This window comes from Mandrillus leucophaeus, unplaced genomic scaffold, assembly GCF_000951045.1.
Source record: "Mandrillus leucophaeus isolate KB7577 unplaced genomic scaffold, Mleu.le_1.0 Scaffold499, whole genome shotgun sequence".
In the NCBI taxonomy this organism is placed as follows: domain Eukaryota; kingdom Metazoa; phylum Chordata; class Mammalia; order Primates; family Cercopithecidae; genus Mandrillus; species Mandrillus leucophaeus.
Window position 1 is genome coordinate 2,161,018 of NW_012105353.1, and position 19,083 is coordinate 2,180,100.

General features: G+C 38.3%; 1 protein-coding gene across 2 annotated transcripts in view; it reads right to left on the reverse strand.

Annotated features, from left to right (window-relative positions):
• CDKL5 (cyclin-dependent kinase-like 5) overlaps positions 1–19,083 on the reverse strand; it is a 237,155-nt gene that overhangs the window by 49,837 nt on the left and 168,235 nt on the right. For both annotated transcript variants that reach the window (XM_011995813.1, XM_011995815.1), the window contains 3 exons: positions 15,612–15,801; positions 8,331–8,411; positions 5,218–5,369 (listed from right to left, as the gene is read on the reverse strand). In XM_011995813.1, the coding sequence (XP_011851203.1) occupies positions 5,218–5,369; positions 8,331–8,411; positions 15,612–15,801 (423 nt within the window). The remainder of the gene's footprint in view (positions 1–5,217; positions 5,370–8,330; positions 8,412–15,611; positions 15,802–19,083) is intronic.

Sequence of the window (19,083 nt, forward strand, 5' to 3'; positions counted from 1 at the left end):
TTATAACTCTTCTGTCTGCTTGAATGTCAGAAGACAACATTTAGACTTAAAGGTTACTATGTTTCTTGAACTTCATTTTTATTTGTAAAACGTGTAGCCTGCCTCAGAGATATATACTCACAGCACATACACACAGACACCAATATCTCTTTTGCCTGCATAATCAGAGAATGAGAATTCTAGCAATGTACTTAATAAAAGAAAATGACCCTCTAAAAAGAAATGTAAACTGTCCAGTGAGGTTTGTTGGAAAACATGATGATCAATGTTTATGTCTTGGAGAAGTGGTAATTACTTGGGGCTCTTCAGATATCTCCTTGTACAGTAAACAGGAATCCTGTACTATACTCGATTACAGAGATCTGAAAGAGTTCATTTCTCTCCAAAAGACACAATTATTCTCTTTTTTATTTAACACTTCGTTATCCTAGACCGACTGAGCCCTCATTTAGGACTTAAAACTTCATTTCACACTTGGTTTAAAATACAAAATACAAATCCAGAGGAAAATCTTGTTCTCTATTTGAAGCTGAACCTGACACCATAGCAAGGCCAGTTTGTGCTACTGTAATTATTGAAAGGACCTAATTGTAGCTTGGGACAGATTAGAATGTTTAAAAATGAATGATGATTTACACAATTCTGGTTTTACTATGCATTCAAAAAATTTTGCTGCAAATATTGCTATTGCTACAGATGGTCTGATTTGGGAGAGTTTTGTTCCCATGACACACTAACTGGAAGTCACTTTTTATGTTCATGTAGAATGGTAGTCTGTGAAACTCTGACTTCCAATTTTCCCCATGAGAACCTGCATGCTCAGCCATCAAATAACATAAGGACCCATTTCCTAGTCTACCTTTCAGTCAGTAATCTCTGCCAGAAAGCTACCTGAGAGTGTCAAAAAAGAAAAAAAAATCTGATATCAAGCAAGCCTGTGACAGTGTAGGGTGCCTCATCTCCTGAATGTACTCACTAATCTCTTCCAGTTAGGTCATTAGAATTATAGCATTAAATAAAAGGACACTTAAATAGGAGTACTAAATGGCAAAGCCCAGACCCAGAAAGGAATTACAAAGAAAAAAATGCTAAGTTTCACTTTCTGTTAAATTATATTAACAGAGTCTATCCCCAGATCAATAAAGTCCCTGTATCCTAAAGGCATCAGGTTTTAAACCATTGAGTTGTTTGCCAACTTATATCTTGGTGACCGAAATACCTCAGTGACTTTTCAAACCTAGTGATAGACTGTCTCATCCACAAATAGATCTAAGTGTGTTGGTTATTCTCCATTTGCCCAACCTCCAATCTGTCCTCCACCCCCATCAGCCCGGCCCTGGGCCTCAGGAACCCAATGCTGCAGATTGTCACCCACGCTTCCTAGCCAGCTAGCTTCTGGTTGGGCTTAGCAGTGGAAGGCATCACAAGACAAGAGGAGAGAGGGGCGGGGGGTGTCTTCCCTGCTCCTTCCCTGCAGGCATCTGTACCCTGACTCAGATCGTGGCTGTGTCCTTCTAGATGACAGCTTCTACAGGGTGGCTCTTCCTGCCCAGGTCCAGCTCTCCCTGGACTCTCAGAACCCTATTTCATCCCCATTCCCCTTCAGGCCTAGAAATAGTAATTGTAAACAGATAAGATGTACAGATATTGGGAAACGTCCTCAGCTCATGAAGACCAAAAAGGGACAGAGAACAGCAAAGGCAGCTGCTTGAGCCTTTGGAACTCTTAGAAACACTGTTAGCAATGTTGAGCAGAAACGTACTTGTGGATCTTAGGAAGAACACATTCAGAGCAATGTAAGAGCCAATTCTAACATAAAAAGAAAGGTTATCCAGTTAAGGTAAAACGTGTCAAAGCTTTACGTTTTCCGTAAGTGTACAAAGAGCCTAAACTGCCATTCTGAGTGTTTGTGTCTTAGGATTAGTTGGAAACTACTGAGCTTTGCACATAACGCCTACGTAGAAAGGGCATCATACTGTCTTTGCATCAGAGCTCTGCCAAAGCGCAACAATAAAAAACAGCTTTGAAAATTCCATAGATCTCTTTGACACACAACTGTAAGGAATCTGTGTTAAACTGCCAACTAGTTAAAAAAATTTTGCATACAAAGTCTTCTTAAATGGTTGCAGGAGGAATGGATGGATAGATGATGATTTAGTTGAAGTAAGTTTTAAAAGCAAATGTCGAAGGTGCAAAGCTACATTTTCATGGAGAAGGCTGGTGCAGGACCGGGAGAGTGGCAGTGTGGGGCAGCTGATGCACCTTTGCACCGTGTCCATGGCGAGCAGAACCTCAGCAGAGCCTGAGGGAGACAGGCAGGGGCTAAGTAACACAAGAGTCCACTGCCTCTCCTAGAGAGAAAGAATTTAGAAGACAAGGTACGCAACAGCATGTTTGTGTCTCCAGATACAAGGCAGGGAAGTTTGTACGTGGCAACCAATGTGATATGGTGCTGTGAACATCTCTAAAACGGTCCTGCGAAGTCTTAGGGAGCCATCGTTTGTGTTGAGATTCAAGCTAGAATTAATGTCTCTAAAAAAAAAAGCTTCCATGGAATAAGTATGGACCATAGACCAGTGGGGAGCAAAAGCCCTCAGATACATGTAAAATGTGGTAAGATCATTCCTAGAAAAAGCATTTAAGACCTTTTCTTTAATATACTCAATACAGTGTCAAGACCTGAAAATGAATTCTTCCAGAGATTTTAAATTTACTTATAATTTCTATTCTCCTCTATTTCAAAAGGGGACTTGGGAGGACTCCTCAAGGACCCATACAAATCATATCTTCTGTATCTGCTGAAAACATCATTACCAAGCACATCCTCCTTAACAGATCCCTAAAGAGGTTCCCAAGGAGAGCCTCAGGTCCCCACTGGTTAACTCCAAGAAATCTCTCTCAAGTGAGTCACTAGAAGACAAATACACAGCCTTTTTTCACAGTATGGGTTACATCACTAATCACTATAGCACAAATCAAAAACTTATTATCAGTCTACTGAACTTTATATCATTGGGATAATTTTTCGGTGTAAACTAAAGGAGCTAAGAGACAATTAAGGTAGAAGGGAGACAAAAGCACCTGAACTGAGAGTAACCCCAAAGAAGACACAGGACTAATTTGCACTTCCTAAATGCAAAGAAGCAACCACATGATGACTGCTATTCCTTGACTTAGTGTCCTAAAAATTTCATGGCAACAAACAAAGAAAGTCAGCTAAGAATGGTCCATAAGATGTAAGGGGAAACAAACTGAAACCAGTCATTTTCAAGAAGAGTAAACAGCTCTAAAACACAATTACACTATCACAGTTAAGCAGAGAAAACATATGATTAAATGGTCATCATCAATTTATGGATGCTCTCCCAGACCTAAATAGTACCAGATCTTGAGCTTTCAAAAATCTGATCTGTTAAGAACAACTGATTGGCCAGGTGTGGTGGCTCACACCTGTAGTCCCAGCACTTTGGAAGGCCGAGACAGGCCAATCGCTTGAGCATAGGAATTCTCCACAAAAGCTACAAAAATCAGCCAGCCATGGTGGCACATGCCTGCCATCTCAGCTACTTAGGAGGCTAAGGTGGGAGGATCGCTTGCCAGGAAGGCAGAGGCTGCAGTGGGCCATGATCGCACCACTGCATTCCAGCCTGAGCAATAGAACAAGACCCTGTCTCAAAAAAGAACAATTGTTCTATATGGAAGGAAAATTTGGGGCTGGGGGTGGGAAGAAAATTTATATTAAAAAAGCGGCCGGGGCCGGGCGCGGTGGCTCAAGCCTGTAATCCCAGCACTTTGGGAGGCTGAGACGGGCAGATCACGAGGTCAGATCAAGACCATCCTGGCTAACCTGGTGAAACCCCATCTCTACTAAAAAAATACAAAAAACTAGCCGGGCGAGGTGGCGGGCGCCTGTAGTCCCAGCTACTCGCGAGGTTGAGGCAGGAGAAAGGCGTAAACCCGGGAGGTAGAGCTTGCAGTGAGCTGAGATCCGGCCACTGCACTCCAGCCTGGGCGACAGAGCGAGACTCTGTCTCAAAAAAAAAAAAAAAGCTTCATATTAGGAATTATTGTTTTCAGCCAGATGCGATAGCTCATGCCTGTAACTCCAGCACATGGGGAGACTGAGGCAGGAAGACTGTTTGAGGCCAGGAGTTTGAGACCATCCTGAACAACAGAGTAAGACCCCATCTCTACAGAAAATTAAAAAAATTAGCCAGGTATGATGGCATGCTCCTATAGTCCCAGCTACTCAGGAGGATGAGGTGGAAGAGTTGCTTGAGCCTGGGAGTTCAAGGCTGCAGTGAGTTATGATCATGCCACTGCACTCCAGCCTAGGCAACAGCTCAAAGGTCCTATCTTCTAAATAAACTAAAAAATAAAAATAAAGAATCATTGTTTTCTACTTATCTTGTAATAGTAGATGAGAGAAACTATTTCCTATCTTCCATAATCCAACGACCCCAGATGACAAGATCAGCCTCTTGGGAGATGAAGGAAAACAGGGAGACCATGACTAGGACACTGTCCTCTTGGACATGCAACCAACAGAATTGAGGAATGTCAGGTCTGAAAGACAACCTGATTGTATGGCCCAAATCCCGTGTGTGTGTTTTTCAGGAAACAGGCTTTGAAAAAATTATGCTGAAAAATCATATTTAAAGAGCAACAATTTTAATCACTGACTTTACTATTTCCATATTCTTACTCTTATGAAAAATTAATTTCGCAACTCAATGATTAAAAGACAAGAGCAATAAAAACACAAGACCCCTCTGTAGAGCCAGACCTACTTGGTCCAGTCACAAAGATTACACTAGGTACATTTCCAACCACCATCTGTGTTTGGCATCCTCTTCTCTCTCCAGGAATCCCCTTGCCTTCACCCATCTTTCTTCCTCCAGGCATCACTGATGGGTCTCATTCATGCAGAATATTCTAGCTCTTGAGGCTGTAAACCCCCTTAGTTGCTAACCCAATGCTACCTTTCCCAGGGAATGCATAGGTTTCCATCATATACTAGTTAAAGATAAGAAAGTCTTTAAGACCCACACAACTCCTTAATTGTGGTTCTGAATCATGCAATAAGCATAAGGAAGATATTTTTGAATAAAGAGGGCTTTCCTTCTTTTCTCTAATTGCATCATTTAAGCAGCCACCTCCTCCACCTACTTGTAAGACCAACACTGCATCTGTATTTCCTTAAAAGGGAATATTTACCTATTAGACAATGTGCTGCTTTCCACATGGTAAGGTTTTCTTTTTGCTGACCTTGAAGGAGAACGATCCAGAAGTCTCTGGGTTTGAAATGTAGGGTGATTCAAACACTGTTCTGTCAAGTATCTGTCAGCCGGGTCCAACTTCAATAAATTCTTAGGAAATAAAATTTAGGATTGTTAAGAACATTACAAAGTAAAATTTAAGTTCTAATAAAAACCTTATTTTTTTTCCTTATAAAAGAAATACACAGTCATTGCAGAATATCAAGTAAACACAGTTTGGGAAATAAAAAAAGACTATCTAAATCACCTATAATCTCATTATCATTTCCTCTTGGTATATATGATCCCAGCCCTTTTTTGAATATCCTATATACATATTTTCTCTTACAAAATATACACACAGTTTTGTACCCTGCACTTATCATTAATCAAAATCACTTTTACAATATAATTAAAAATTTAAAGTATACTTTTAATTACATAGATACTTGAAAGAATATACATTTTTAATCTTTCTCTTATTCCCCAGATACCCAGTTCTCTTTTCTGGAGGCAGCCTAGGTTATCAGCTTCTTGGGCATCCTTCCATAGATATTCTCTATACATATCTCTATCTGCTCCTTTTATTTTACCCACATAGTAGTACACACATAATAGCCAGAATTTAGCTTTCTTCCCACTTGACATAAGATCTTAAGAAATCATTCGGGACTGAGTGTGGTGGCTCACATCTGTAATCCCACCACTTTGGGAGGCTGAGGCGGGTGGATCATCTGAGGTCAGGAGTTTCGAGACCAGCCAGACCAGCATGGTGAAACCCCGTCTCTACTAAAAATACAAAATTAGCTGGGCGTGGTGGCTCATGCCTGTAATCCCAGCTACTCAGGAGGCTGAGGTAGGAGAATCGCCTGAACCTAGGAGGTGGAGGTTGCAGTGAGCCGAGATTGCGCCATTGCACTCCAGTCTGCACAAGAGTGAAACTCCGTCTCAAAGAAAAAAAAAAAAAAATCATTCTGTATCAGCAAAGAGCCTCAACTCTAATTTTTTGGTTTCAAAGTTTCTTCTTTTACGTTTTTTTAACTTTTAAGTTCAGTATTTGGAAGGAAATTTTTTTTAAGACTAAAATAGAGCCAACATAATTACTGCAGCTAGTCTTAAGGTTATTAGGGGCTTGAACTAATTCTGGTGACTTGTACCCCACTAAATTGGCTGACAGGATGAGATGGCCATTTTAGGTACTTATATGTGGACAAAATTAACATGGCAGCTTTAGAGAATGGCAAAGAGAATATTTCTCTTTGAAACATTCAAAGAAGGGATAATTGGTATTTTTCATTTTTCAAATCTGTTTTCAAAAAAAGCTAAAAAACAAGAGGAATGATTCTATTTATATAACATTCGATAATAACAAGGCAATACTAATCTTTGGTGACAGAAGTCAGAACTGGTTTTGGGGTGGGGGGTGGCATAAAGCCTGGAAGGGGGCATAAGAAGGCTTCCAGGGTGTTAGCAATTTTTTCTGTCACCATCTGGGTAGAGTTATACTAATATGTTTACATTATAAAAAGTAACTGACATATAGATACAATTCATGCACCTTCTGAAAGGACATGTCAATAAAAATATTTACTTCAAGAAATCTGATGGTAAAGATATTAAATAAATAGGAATTTGAATGTTTAACTTCTAAACTGGCAGAAGCACAGGATGATTCGGGTTATCTTTCTACTTTTATTTGTGCTAGCTTCTAATCAGGTACCATACTGATGCTTGGCAATTATATTTGGTAATGATTTAACAAAAACATTCAATTATTTTTAACTAAAGAAAGATGAAAGGCAGAAAACATGAAATTGTATTTAATTCCATGTTCCTATTTTATTCTATTCACATTTTAAAAGTTACCAAATTATTGAGGTCCCAATCCATGAGGACTGACTGTGTGAAAAAGCGTATCGACAAAACCTACCTGATTTAAGTTATAATTTATGCCTAATTAAACAAAAGGCTTTGAGGGTTCTTTCTGAGGGTAGCATTTCTCAATCTGCGTTCAGAAGAACACTAGAGCTTTAGCATTTTATAAAAAACAGTATTCAGTATTTAATTAAATTTGGAAAATAGTGGATAAGACAGAAATGCTTCTTTACTGTGATATTTCTGAAAGCCTTTATAGATTAAGGAATATTGTGCATCTCTACAAAAGGTTGTATGGTATGTGGCCTTTCTGAAACGTCACACCCTCCTCCCCCACCTCCACCCCCACACCTATGTACATTTTGTTCCCTGGAACACAGATTAACATAGTTTAAAGCACGGCAAAGTTCTGAGAATGCCACTCGAAAATTTCCGACTGTGCTAAGTATGTCTTTCAAAGGCTCTATGCACAGTGTAACCTCTACTGATTTTGACAGTTGACTGACTGGGCATAAAATAAAATTGATCCATTAATAAGTGTTCTTTGAAGGTCTACTATCAAACAACCAACACTTGTTTGTGCACTTCTGGCTGCAGTGAAAGCTGGAGAAATATGAAAAATAGTTCCCACTCAAGAAAAACTTGAATAAAGAAATTTGAGAATGCTTTTAGGGTATAGAGCAGGAAGACTTTTGGACAGGGAAGGTAGCATAAGGAAGAACACTCAGGCCACAGCATTAGCAATCATCCTGATATGTCTAAAGTAGAGCCAGAAAGAGTCTGGGAGAAAAAGAGAAAAATTAGATTCACTGATCAAATCTGTGTAGGCGATGGGAGGCTTCAAATACCATGTCAGAAAAAACTGTTGAATTTCTTCGTTCAACATTGATTTTAAGATTTGTTTTAAAACCTTATACTTGAACAGCTCTTGCACGCTAACAGATTTTTATTATTCTGTCCATTAAAAAAATATAATTTAGGGATCTCATGATTCTGTGTAGATGGACTGTGACAAGACCAGATCCCACTGTAATTTTAAATAAGTTACATGCCTTTTAATATGACATAGTTCCCCATTATTTGCCATTCCACATCTCCTAACATTTCATTCATAAAAGCAGGCTATGGTCACATGTAGACATAAAAGAATCCACAAATCAAAAGATATTTTATAGAGATAACATCGATTTGCCTTACCTTCATTAGGTCAAGTAGAACACTATTCAAAATTCCAAGATATCTTCTTTCCAAGGACTGAGGATGGTTAACAGCTGGAAACTGTGAGACACACACAAAGCGAATGTTAACATTTGGGGAAGGATATGTTGTGTACGTGCTTGTGAGTGCTGCAGAAGGGAGCAGATAAGCAAAAACGCCAATCCCAGTCAAATTCATACTTGTATATTACTTTTGTTGTCTATGTATTTTTATTTTATTTTTTTTGAGACGGAGTTTCGTGCTGTTGCCCAGGCTGGAATGCAATGGCATGATCTCGGCTCACTGCAACCTCTGCCTCCTGGGTTCACGTGATTCTCCTGCTTCAGCCTCCTGAGTAACTGGGATTACAGGCACCCGCCACCACGCCCAGCTAATTTTTTGTATTTTTAGTAGAGATGGGGTTTCACTATGTTGGCCAGGCTGGTCTCGAACTTCTGACCTTGTGATCTGCTCGCCTCAGCCTCCCAAAGTGCTGGGATTACAGGCGTAAGCCACCACACTCGGCCGTCTATGTATTTTTATATGGATTAATAGGACTGGGTGTCAAATAATAGGAAAACTCACAGGTGAAAGATGATACTTAAATCTAGGCAGACGATACTAAGGCATGTGAAACAAACTAAAATATAAAAATTTGAACTAATTATGTAGTAAAATAGAATATCATCTGTTTATACAAACAATTCAGTTCTAATATAGTATATACATAATTTGCTTATACACATGATTCTTAATTACTGAGAGTAATTGAGGATCTAGCAGAAAGTATATGATAAGACATCAGATAGTATTCTTATAGCTTTTTAACAACAACATACCATTTACTCTTGAAAACAGAGAAGTAAAAAAAGAAAGTAAGTGGCCAGTACCTAAAAGATCATGAAAGTAGAGAGTGAATTCAGACACACATTCTATCACTGCTTTTCATAAGCTCTTATAATAACCTGTTTTCAAATTCTTCCTTTTTTAAAGTTGGAACCGAAGACAAACATAGGTTCCTAGATTAACAAATGCATTTTTAAACAAAATGAGGGGAAGAGGTCAAGTTTATTTAGATGTGCTTTCTGTTCTTTCCTCTGCCAACTCACATTCTGCAATATCTAGTGGATGTTAAAGTATTGGGTAATATGACTGGCAGAGCCCAGTGCCATGTACTCCCTTCCAAATGTCAGGGCTAGTCTGCTTCCATACGTTATTTCCTCTATACCAACATGCCAGCATTTCAAAGTACTGAAATCCTTAAACATGCTAAATAAGTAAATGGGAGGACTAATTACATAGTAAAATTTCAAACAAGATATTTAAGGATTATGACATCATCTCCACACCATGCTCTGGATAGAAGGAGACAAAAAATACAGGTAAGACCCAAACCCTGCTCTTGAGGGATCTGCTGTCTGGTTGGGAAAGCAATCAGTGTTAAACTGTGTAATCATAAATTCTAATTGAAGCTCAGAGAAAGGAAAGACCAAGATGGTTTATGGCCGTGGAAGAAATAACCCATAGGTAATATCTGAACTGGGTTTTGAAAAATATGAAAAATGTGAAGACAGAGAAAAGTAGGACAGCACCTTCCAGATAGAGGAGTAGAAGGAATAACATGAACTCAACACAGATGCACAGGCAATAACCTAAAACTGATTTCTGAGGGAAGTGATGTTACATGAGGCATTTTGGATATATTATTCTTATTTTAGAGATGAAGAAGGTGACAAGCAGAAAGTTCAAATAACTGGTTCAAGGCAAGTTACATAATTAAACAGCAGTAGAATTAGTATTTGCACCCAGTCTTGTGATCCAAACCCACACTCTTTCTAAACCTAGGTGCGTCTCCTAAGGGAAGTACAGAGGTTCCCTTTGATGTTACTAGAGCATTAAATATCAGCCCAAAGAGAAAGACACTACCATGCTGTGATAGAAGACCCTATACTAGTACATGTTAATATTTTGTGTATGAGGTCTATCTTATGCTACCAGATACCGCCTTCTTTTTTCTAGGAGTGAAATTTCATTGATAAGAAAATTAATGCTGAAAGTCAAAAGGTATTAGAAATATTACAATAAAAAATGACCAAGCAAACCCCTAACTTCAAAGAATTTACATGCATTTGAATGAGACCTACCATTCTAATATGAAATAATTCAACAAATAGCCAAAACTCATGCATAGAAGTTTAAAATATATCTCAATCAGTCTTTTTCTTTCTGAATCACTTGGCCAATCCAATCCAATCCAATCTAATGAGAATGCTTCTTTGCTGAGTACTACGTGTGAGGTTCTGGTCTAGACATTTTACAAATAATATTTCATCTTTACACCAATCCAATCAGGCAGTCTTTTGGTTATCATCATTTTACATGACAAGAAACAGAGGCACAGGATGGTGAAATAACTTCCTGGCATCATTCAAAATAGTAAATATGGAGCCAGGCCTTGAACCCCAACAGTCTAACTCCAGAGTCTAGGCCCTATACTATGGGGGCATCAATTGTTACTTTATCCCAATAATGCAAACCACTATAAGCAACATCTTGTAGATTTTCCTGTCTCTATACAACTAAATCCAAATGCACATCACAATGGACGGGTTACTGGTCAGTCCATGGTGCACAGCAGATGCAGTTTACATGTCCCATGTGCTTAGCTATCTGTTATAGACATTTTCAAATAACATCATGAAAGAAAATTTCTCCCTCAAAAGATATTGTCAAGCCTCCAAAGAGATTAAACTAATTTAGTTAAAACACCACAAACACTTTCAGACTAAAATGTGAAAGTATTAAGGTTTATAAAAGTCAAAGTGTGATGGAGGCAGCAATTTTCCTGAAGGATATTTGTAAGCAGCATTATCATGTGCTGTCTGGAATTTTATAGACAATATTGTTTAGGGAAGAAGACTATGAACAAACAGGACCACAGACAAATGAGAAAGAGATATTCTTTGTGTGGCCTATCTAATCGAAATGCTCCTCGTTCTTCAATATCCATTTCAAATGTCAAATGCTTCATAAAGCCTTCTCTAATGAATCCCCAATGATGATTTCTAACTTTCCAGAATATGTGACACTCTCATGGTCTAAACCATACGGAGATACATTAGAAAACCATACAATGAGGTAAACAATGCAGTACTTTATTATATACCACACTTTCTTATAAATTGTATTGTTTTCTAATTATTTCATGGATGGAAGTCTTAATTCTTCAGCTAGTTTATAAGTTATCAAGGCCAAGCAGCATGTCAGATCTGTTTATACTCTCTTCAGAGAATCCAGCATAGAGCCTCATTAACCAGGCCAAGAACAAGTCAGCCAGCAAACCAGGCTTAATGTTCCAGCAGTTAATGTTAAAATCCTGAGCTCAAATATTTAATCATTCAACACTATTCAGCCTCGCAGGCACTATTTTCTAGGTGTGCTGCAAATACAATGGTGAACATTAACAGTTCATTTCCTCAGGGAATTCATTAGTCCAGTGAGGATACATATTTGCAAACAGCTACTTAAAGGAGAATGCAATGGGTGCTACAAAAGAGGTATGACCAGAGTGTTATAGGGTCACCAGTTTCCCCTCGAATAGTCTAGAAGGTCTTCATGGAGGGAGGACATTTGGCCTGAGTCTAGAAGAGGAATAAGGAGGAGAAGAAAGAGGGGTGAGTGTTGGGAGCATTATAGAGATGGAAATGCAGAGTATAAAAGCAATATGTCGAGGAAATGGTGAGAGGTTCAATGTGGCCAAAGAGCACACACTGGGCCAGGCGGGAGGCAGAAATGAGGCTGGAGGACTAAGAAGGGGTTTGTAAGCTACCCTAAAGAGTTTAAACTTTATCAGTAACCTTGTAGAGGTTTCTCAACAAAAAAGAGAATTGTGTGGTTTGAGAAATGTGAGAAGGCTAAAATGAAAAGAGAAAGATCGGGGGATCTATTTGGGGGTGATGGTCAAAGGTTAGGTAAAGGTAAAAGGGTAAAAGCAGCATGAGAGATGGAGAGAAAAGAAATACAGTTAAGCTTGAATGCTGATGCCACAGACTGGTTAATCACTTCTCAGATATGTAGTGAGTACTTACTGGATATGGTAGTTTCTGTGTTAAATGCTGGAAACACATCTGTGATGTGATAAAACCGTTGATTTCTGCCCTTCAGAAACCTATATTCTAGTGTGGGAGGACTAGATGGTTAATAACAAGTAAAGAAACAGACAAAATAATTCCATACTGTGGTAAGTTCTATGATAGAGAAAGGATGCTGTGGGAGAGAGAGACTAGGATGGAGGTAAGGGTGGTATGTTGGGTGGCCAGAGAAAGGGGCACTCTTTGAGACTGATAGAATGAAAAGGGACCACACGAGGGAAGCACCTTGCCAGGAGAAGCAGCCATGGGTCCCAAGTTGGTGAAACTGGAAAAACCCTGGAATGTTTACAGAAGCCAAAGAACAAAAAAGGTAAGTGTGCTGAGAATCTGGAGAATGGGGGGAAAGGAGATAGGTATGAGATGAGGTCAGGCAAGGTCTCATAGGCTACGACAAGGAGTTTAGATGGATTCTCAGTGAAAATGCAATTCATTAATTATGACTAACTTTATTTCTGAATATAATAGATTTTTCTTTCTTCTAGACTGAGGACAAGTCCTATTTATTGTCATATTTCCAACACCTAGTATGACAAATGTTCAAAAATGTTGAGCTAAGCTGCTGAACTACATATGCTCTTGGCGCCCCAATTACTGGTCATATATGGCAAATTTTTGGCTTACAAAAGCAAAAATAAAAGGAGAAATGACAAACTTGCCTGAGGTAACTCAGACAGATGTGAAAGACAGAGAAAGCAGGAGATAAAAGAGACACTGGTATGCCTCTGTCCATTCATTTCAACCACATTCACTGAGCCTAGAAGGATCTGGACGGTTAGGCACTCAGGTTTGAGCAGCGGTGGTCTCTAAAGGGAAATTAACTGAGGGCCAGAAAATCAAAAGAAAAAAACAAAGTGCTTTGTAAATGGCAAGGTAATATGGTTTGAGAATTATGCATTTCAGAGAAAGGAAGGAAATGGTGGGGAGATTATTTTATAGTTCCCAAAATGACCAGCAATTGCCATGTTGGCCCAAAAAAGTGGCTGAAGATGGATTAAAGATTTAAATGTTAGACTAAAACCATAAAAACCCTAGAAGAAAACCTAGGCAATACCATTCCGGACATAGGCATGAGCAAGGACTTCATGACTAAAACACCAAAAGCAACGGCAACAAAAGCCAAAATTGACAAATGGGATCTAATTAAACTAAAGAGCTTCTGCACAGCAAAAGAAACTACCATCAGAGTGAACAGGCAACCTACAGAATGGGAGACAATTTTTACAATCTACCCATCTGACAAAGGGCTAATATCCAGAATCTACAAAGAACTTAAACAAATTTACAAGAAAAAAACAACCCCATCAAAAAGTGGGCAAAGGATATGAACAGACACTTCTCAAAAGAAGACATTTATGCATCCAACAGACACATGAAAAAATGCTCATCATCACTGGCCATCAGAGAAATGCAAGTCAAAACCACAATGAGATATCATCTCACACCAGTGAGAATGGCGATCATTAAAAGGTCAGGAAACAACAGGTGCTGGAGAGGATGTGGAGAAATAGGAACACTTTTACACTATTGATGTAAACTAGTTCAACCACTGTGGAAAACAGTGTGGTGATTCCTCAAGGATCTAGAACTAGAAATACCATTTGGCCCAGCTATCCCATTACTGGGTACATACCCAAAGAATTGTAAATCATGCTGCTATAAAGACACATGCACATGTATGTTTACTGCAGCACTATTCACAATAGCAAAGACTTGGAACCAACACAAATGTCCATCAATGATAGACTGGATTAAGAAAATGTGGCACGTATACGCAATGGAATGCTATGTAGCCATAAAAAAGGATGAGTCCATGTCCTTTGTAGGGACATGGATGCAGCTAGAAACCATCATTCTGAGCAAACTATCCCAAGGACAGAAAACCAAACACCTCATGTTCTCACTCATAGATGGGAATTGAACAATGAGAACACTTGGACACAGGATGGGGAACATCACACATCGGGGCCTGTCGTGGGGTGGGGGGAGGGGGGAAGGATAGCATTAGGCGATATACCTAATGTAAATGATGAGTTAATGGGTGCAGCACACCAACATGGCACATGTACACAAATGTAACAAACCTGCACACTGTGCACATGTACCCTAGAACTTAATGTATAATAATAATAATAATAACAACAACAATAATAAAGTGGCTGAAAACTTAAAAAGTTGTTTTTGGGATAGATGGAAGACAGAAGTAGCCTATAACTCACTGGGCACTCCAATAAGGTGACTCTTCCTCATTTGGGGAAAGTTTACACTTTCTAAGACATTATTTAGCATATTCTCCGAAAAGTTTTGTACAAAGTTGTCAAGTCTAGGAAAGGCTGCCCAAGACGATACACTAGTTTTTTTTTTTTGAGACAGACTCTCATTCTGTCACCCAGGCTGGAGTGCAGTGGCACGATCTCAGCTCACTGCAACTTCTGCCTCTTGGGTTCAAGCAATTCTCCTGCCTCTGCCTCCCGAGTAGCTGGGACTGCAGGTGTGTGCCACCATGCCCAGCTAATTTTTGTATTTTTTGTAGAGATGGGGTTTCACAAAGTTGGCCAGGCTGGTATCGAACTCCTGGCCTCAAGTGATCTGCCCAACTTGGCCTCCCAAAGTGCTGGGATTACAGGAGTGAGCCACCATGTATGGCCCCAAGAAAATATACCAGTTTGAAAAGAAGATTTGATGTTTCACTGTCAGTGGACCAGAAACATCTACCAAAACATGAACCTTCAAATCTGGGGAATCCAAGTTTTCAGGGCTCTCCTCAAATCACTACAAATATGTTTGCTCAGCATTCATACATTTGGTATATTCAGGGTTGCTTAATAGTTTGGATAAAGAAACAGTGTAAGATAACCAAAGTTTAGAGTGTAAGAATGTATACACTAAAAAAGATTTTGAAAAACTGGAACTTAAAAATTAGAAAAATGATTAGAATTTGAATTCTACCACTTTTTAAATTCACAAGTACTATTAAAAAATTCAGAAATAAAATATTATAATAGGGATTATCAACACTGTAGTGGGAAAGGAAATAGTATTCAAAGGATAGTTTAGCATTCCATTGTGCAATGAACAATGACTCAAATACTGCAGTATTGATTCCATTTTGGGTTTCGGCAAAACCTCTTACCCGGAGCCCATGGAAGCGAGGATTACTGTAGAAAAGCTTCATCTGCTCAGATGGAAGTGGTCCTAGCACCTTCTGAATAGTAAAAAGTTGGTCAATTTCACTTTCTCCAGGAAATAAAGGTTGTCCATCACTAAGCTCTCCAAGAATACAGCCCACCGACCACATGTCTACGGACTTTCCATAGGGAGCGCTGAAAAATAAAGGAAGAGATTATTTTGGCAACTGAAAAAATACAATATTTTGATAATTTCCAAATTATTGTGAACAAATTTATAATGTGCAGCACACTTGTGTATTTATGAAATTAGAAAGTTCCATGTGAAAAGAAGACTGAAAAGTAAATCATCAGAACACAAGTGAATAAACGTATGCTAATAAAGCCACCAACTTAATAACAATTTAGTTAGTATACACTAATTTGAAATTTATTCACATAAATAGATATTATATCTTAAATGTGAACGGCTTAATAAACCCTAATACAGTATACATATCTGGCAAGTAACACCTCATTTGGGGAATGAAATGCTTCCAAATAATTGTATTTTCTAAGACAAATAATTATCCTTTAGCTCTCTAAATGTCAAAAAGATATATCTTATCCATTTTATCAGTTCAGTCTATTAAAATTTACCATGTACTGACTTATGTGTTTCCTTAACACCGAATATTATTTAACCTTCCATTACTCAGCATCACAGTTTCTGATGACTAAGATTGTGCTAAGGTCTACTGTATTATTTATTTGAATATAATATATGTAGCCTATGTATACAGAGCTTTATGGTAGCTATTTCCCTCAAAACATTTTCCAGTTTACTTAGGGGTTTATAGCTTTCTTCTAGGGTGTGAGTTTACCAGAGGGCTTTAGGAGTGTTGCCGTTATTAATAAATGGAGGTTGTAGATGAAAATCCAGGTATCCTCAAAACAACTTTATATCTATCTCTCACTATCTAGAGTGTTAAATTTATAGCAAATTAAGAAACCACACACACATACAAGCACGTGCACGCTCACACACATTTCCAACATAAATAGTCCAAGCTTTAAGAAGGGAAAGCCAAAAGAAAATATCTGAAAAAGAATATGGAATGGAATTTTGGAATGCTAAAATGATACAGTAGTGAAACAAAACTTTTAAATCAAAGGACTGTTAACATTATACAGAACAAATTTCTAGGATAACAAATCATTGCAATAATAAGTCAGTATTTCATGTATCTCATTTCCTTCCCATATCAACCTAAGAACCACACAAGGAAACTTCATTTAGATCTTTTTGGTAAGTTTGTTGGGCAGGGCAAGATACTGATCTTTCTTTCGTTATCTGTTTGAGAGAGAGAAACTTTGTTCCATAGTGCTAGATGGAGAAACTTATGGAAAATTTCCACATACTCACTACAAGCTATTTTTCTTCTGTCATTTGATTTGAATAATTTATGCAGCTGGAATGATACTGAATGTCAAGGACAAAGCCTTGAGAATGTATAAAATTTAAATTCTTAATGTATAACCAAGTATCTGATTTCAAAGGGATTTTTACAAATATGGTTCTTCAACTAGTACTTGACAATCACTTAATTAGCAATATTTATTTTAGCACTAATTTAGTTACATTGTCCCCATACTTTTAGCAGCTACTGCACATCTCTAAACATAACTCCAGTTTTTCTATAGGTATTATTAAGCAGCAAATACTCTCTGAAGATTCACAATAAGGCTTCCTCAAAATAAACTTTTTGGGGCCATGTTACAGACAACACCATATTATAACAAGCCCTTCTCCTACGCTTGAGTCCTCAGATGCGGTTCTAAGAATGATCTACTTCATACTCGTTTCTCCATCGGTAAAGTGTCCAGTAAATTCACTTCTCCCAAAAGAAAATGGACTATGCATCCCAATGAGTCCAAAAGGTACACGGAAGAAATATGGACAATCACAAAATCAATCCTGATTCTAAGATTAAAAATTAGCATTAAAAACTCTAAACTCTGCCCACACAATGGAAGAGATAATAAAGTGACTAAGCATCTTCGTTTTTCAGGATAAAGCAAGCTTTTGATTAAAAAAAAAAAATAGTAAAGCTTTCAAAAACTAATGTCAATGATTCTTACAGGCTTTAGGTCAGCAATGAATCAAGAATTACTACTAGACGGTTGGTAGACACTGGAAAATAAGTAGTTAATATCAAAATAAACCCTGAGTAACTTAAACATGTAGTCATCATGCTCTTCAGAAAAAAAAAATCCAGAAACTTATATTGCTATTATATAAAAAACATTTTTAAAAATTAAATTCTTCATGTCCCCCAGATACACGTATGGCACGCTAAAGAAATGAGACCTATAATTTGTGCACTTGTCATCATTATCACTATATCTAATTTTATTTGTGGAGTATAAATTATGTTTTTGGGTGGTCCCAAAGAAGGAAATACAATCTAGGGAAAATAATCCTACAACTAGGGTAGGTAGGGAATTATTAATGAGAACTACAGGCTCCTTCTTAGGCTTTAAAGTTAAAATGTACTAAAAAGAAAAGAACCTTATCAGAAGACCTTTTTCTGGTACTAACAGATGAATTAAAGAGCACTGAAAGTTAAAGGGTGGGCACAAAGTGGATGAATGTAGAAGATGTTAGTGAGAAAATCATCAATGCACTGCTAGTTTGAATAGCCATTTATCATCAAACGGGATTTACACTGTTCAGAACAAAAATGGCAATTGGTTCATTTTTTTGTTTTTTGGGTGTGTGTGTGTGTGTGTGTGTGTGTGTGTGTGTGTGTGTGATGGAGTCTTGTTCTGATGCCCAGGTTGGAGTGCAGCGGTGGGATATCAGCTCACTGCGACCACCGCCTCCTGGACTTAAGTGATTCTCCTGCCTTAGCCTCTTGAGTAGATGGGACTACAGTCAGGAATCACCATGCCTGGCTAATTTTTGTATTTTTTTTTGTAGAGATGGGGTTTCACCATGTTGCCCGGGCTGGTCTTGAACTCCTGAGCTCAAGCCATCTGCTGGCTTTGGCCTCCCAAAGTGCTGGGATTATAGGCGTGAGCCACTGTGCTCAGTCTAGTTCAATATTTCCTCCATGTGCCTGGCAAAGTGGTTGCATGTAAGAGATACTTGATAAGTATTTGATGAATTAATAAATGAACAAATAGATAAGCCAGAATGTCAAACTGTGTGGATATTCACATTCTTAATGTGGAAGTTTATCAGCAAAGATGGCTACAATTAATTTCTTCCATTTCCATACATATGCCATTTTATAATATGGCTCTGCCACTTGTCCCATCAAGAGGTGGAATTTATTTCTCCATACCATGGATCAGGGGTTGGTCATGTAACATGCTCTGGTCAATGAGGCAAAAGCCATACAAAAAAAGGCTTGAAAGCTACTGTTGCTTTGGGGCTTACCTTACCTCTTACAGCAGAGAATTCTCCAACTATCACACTTAGAAACTTGGAAT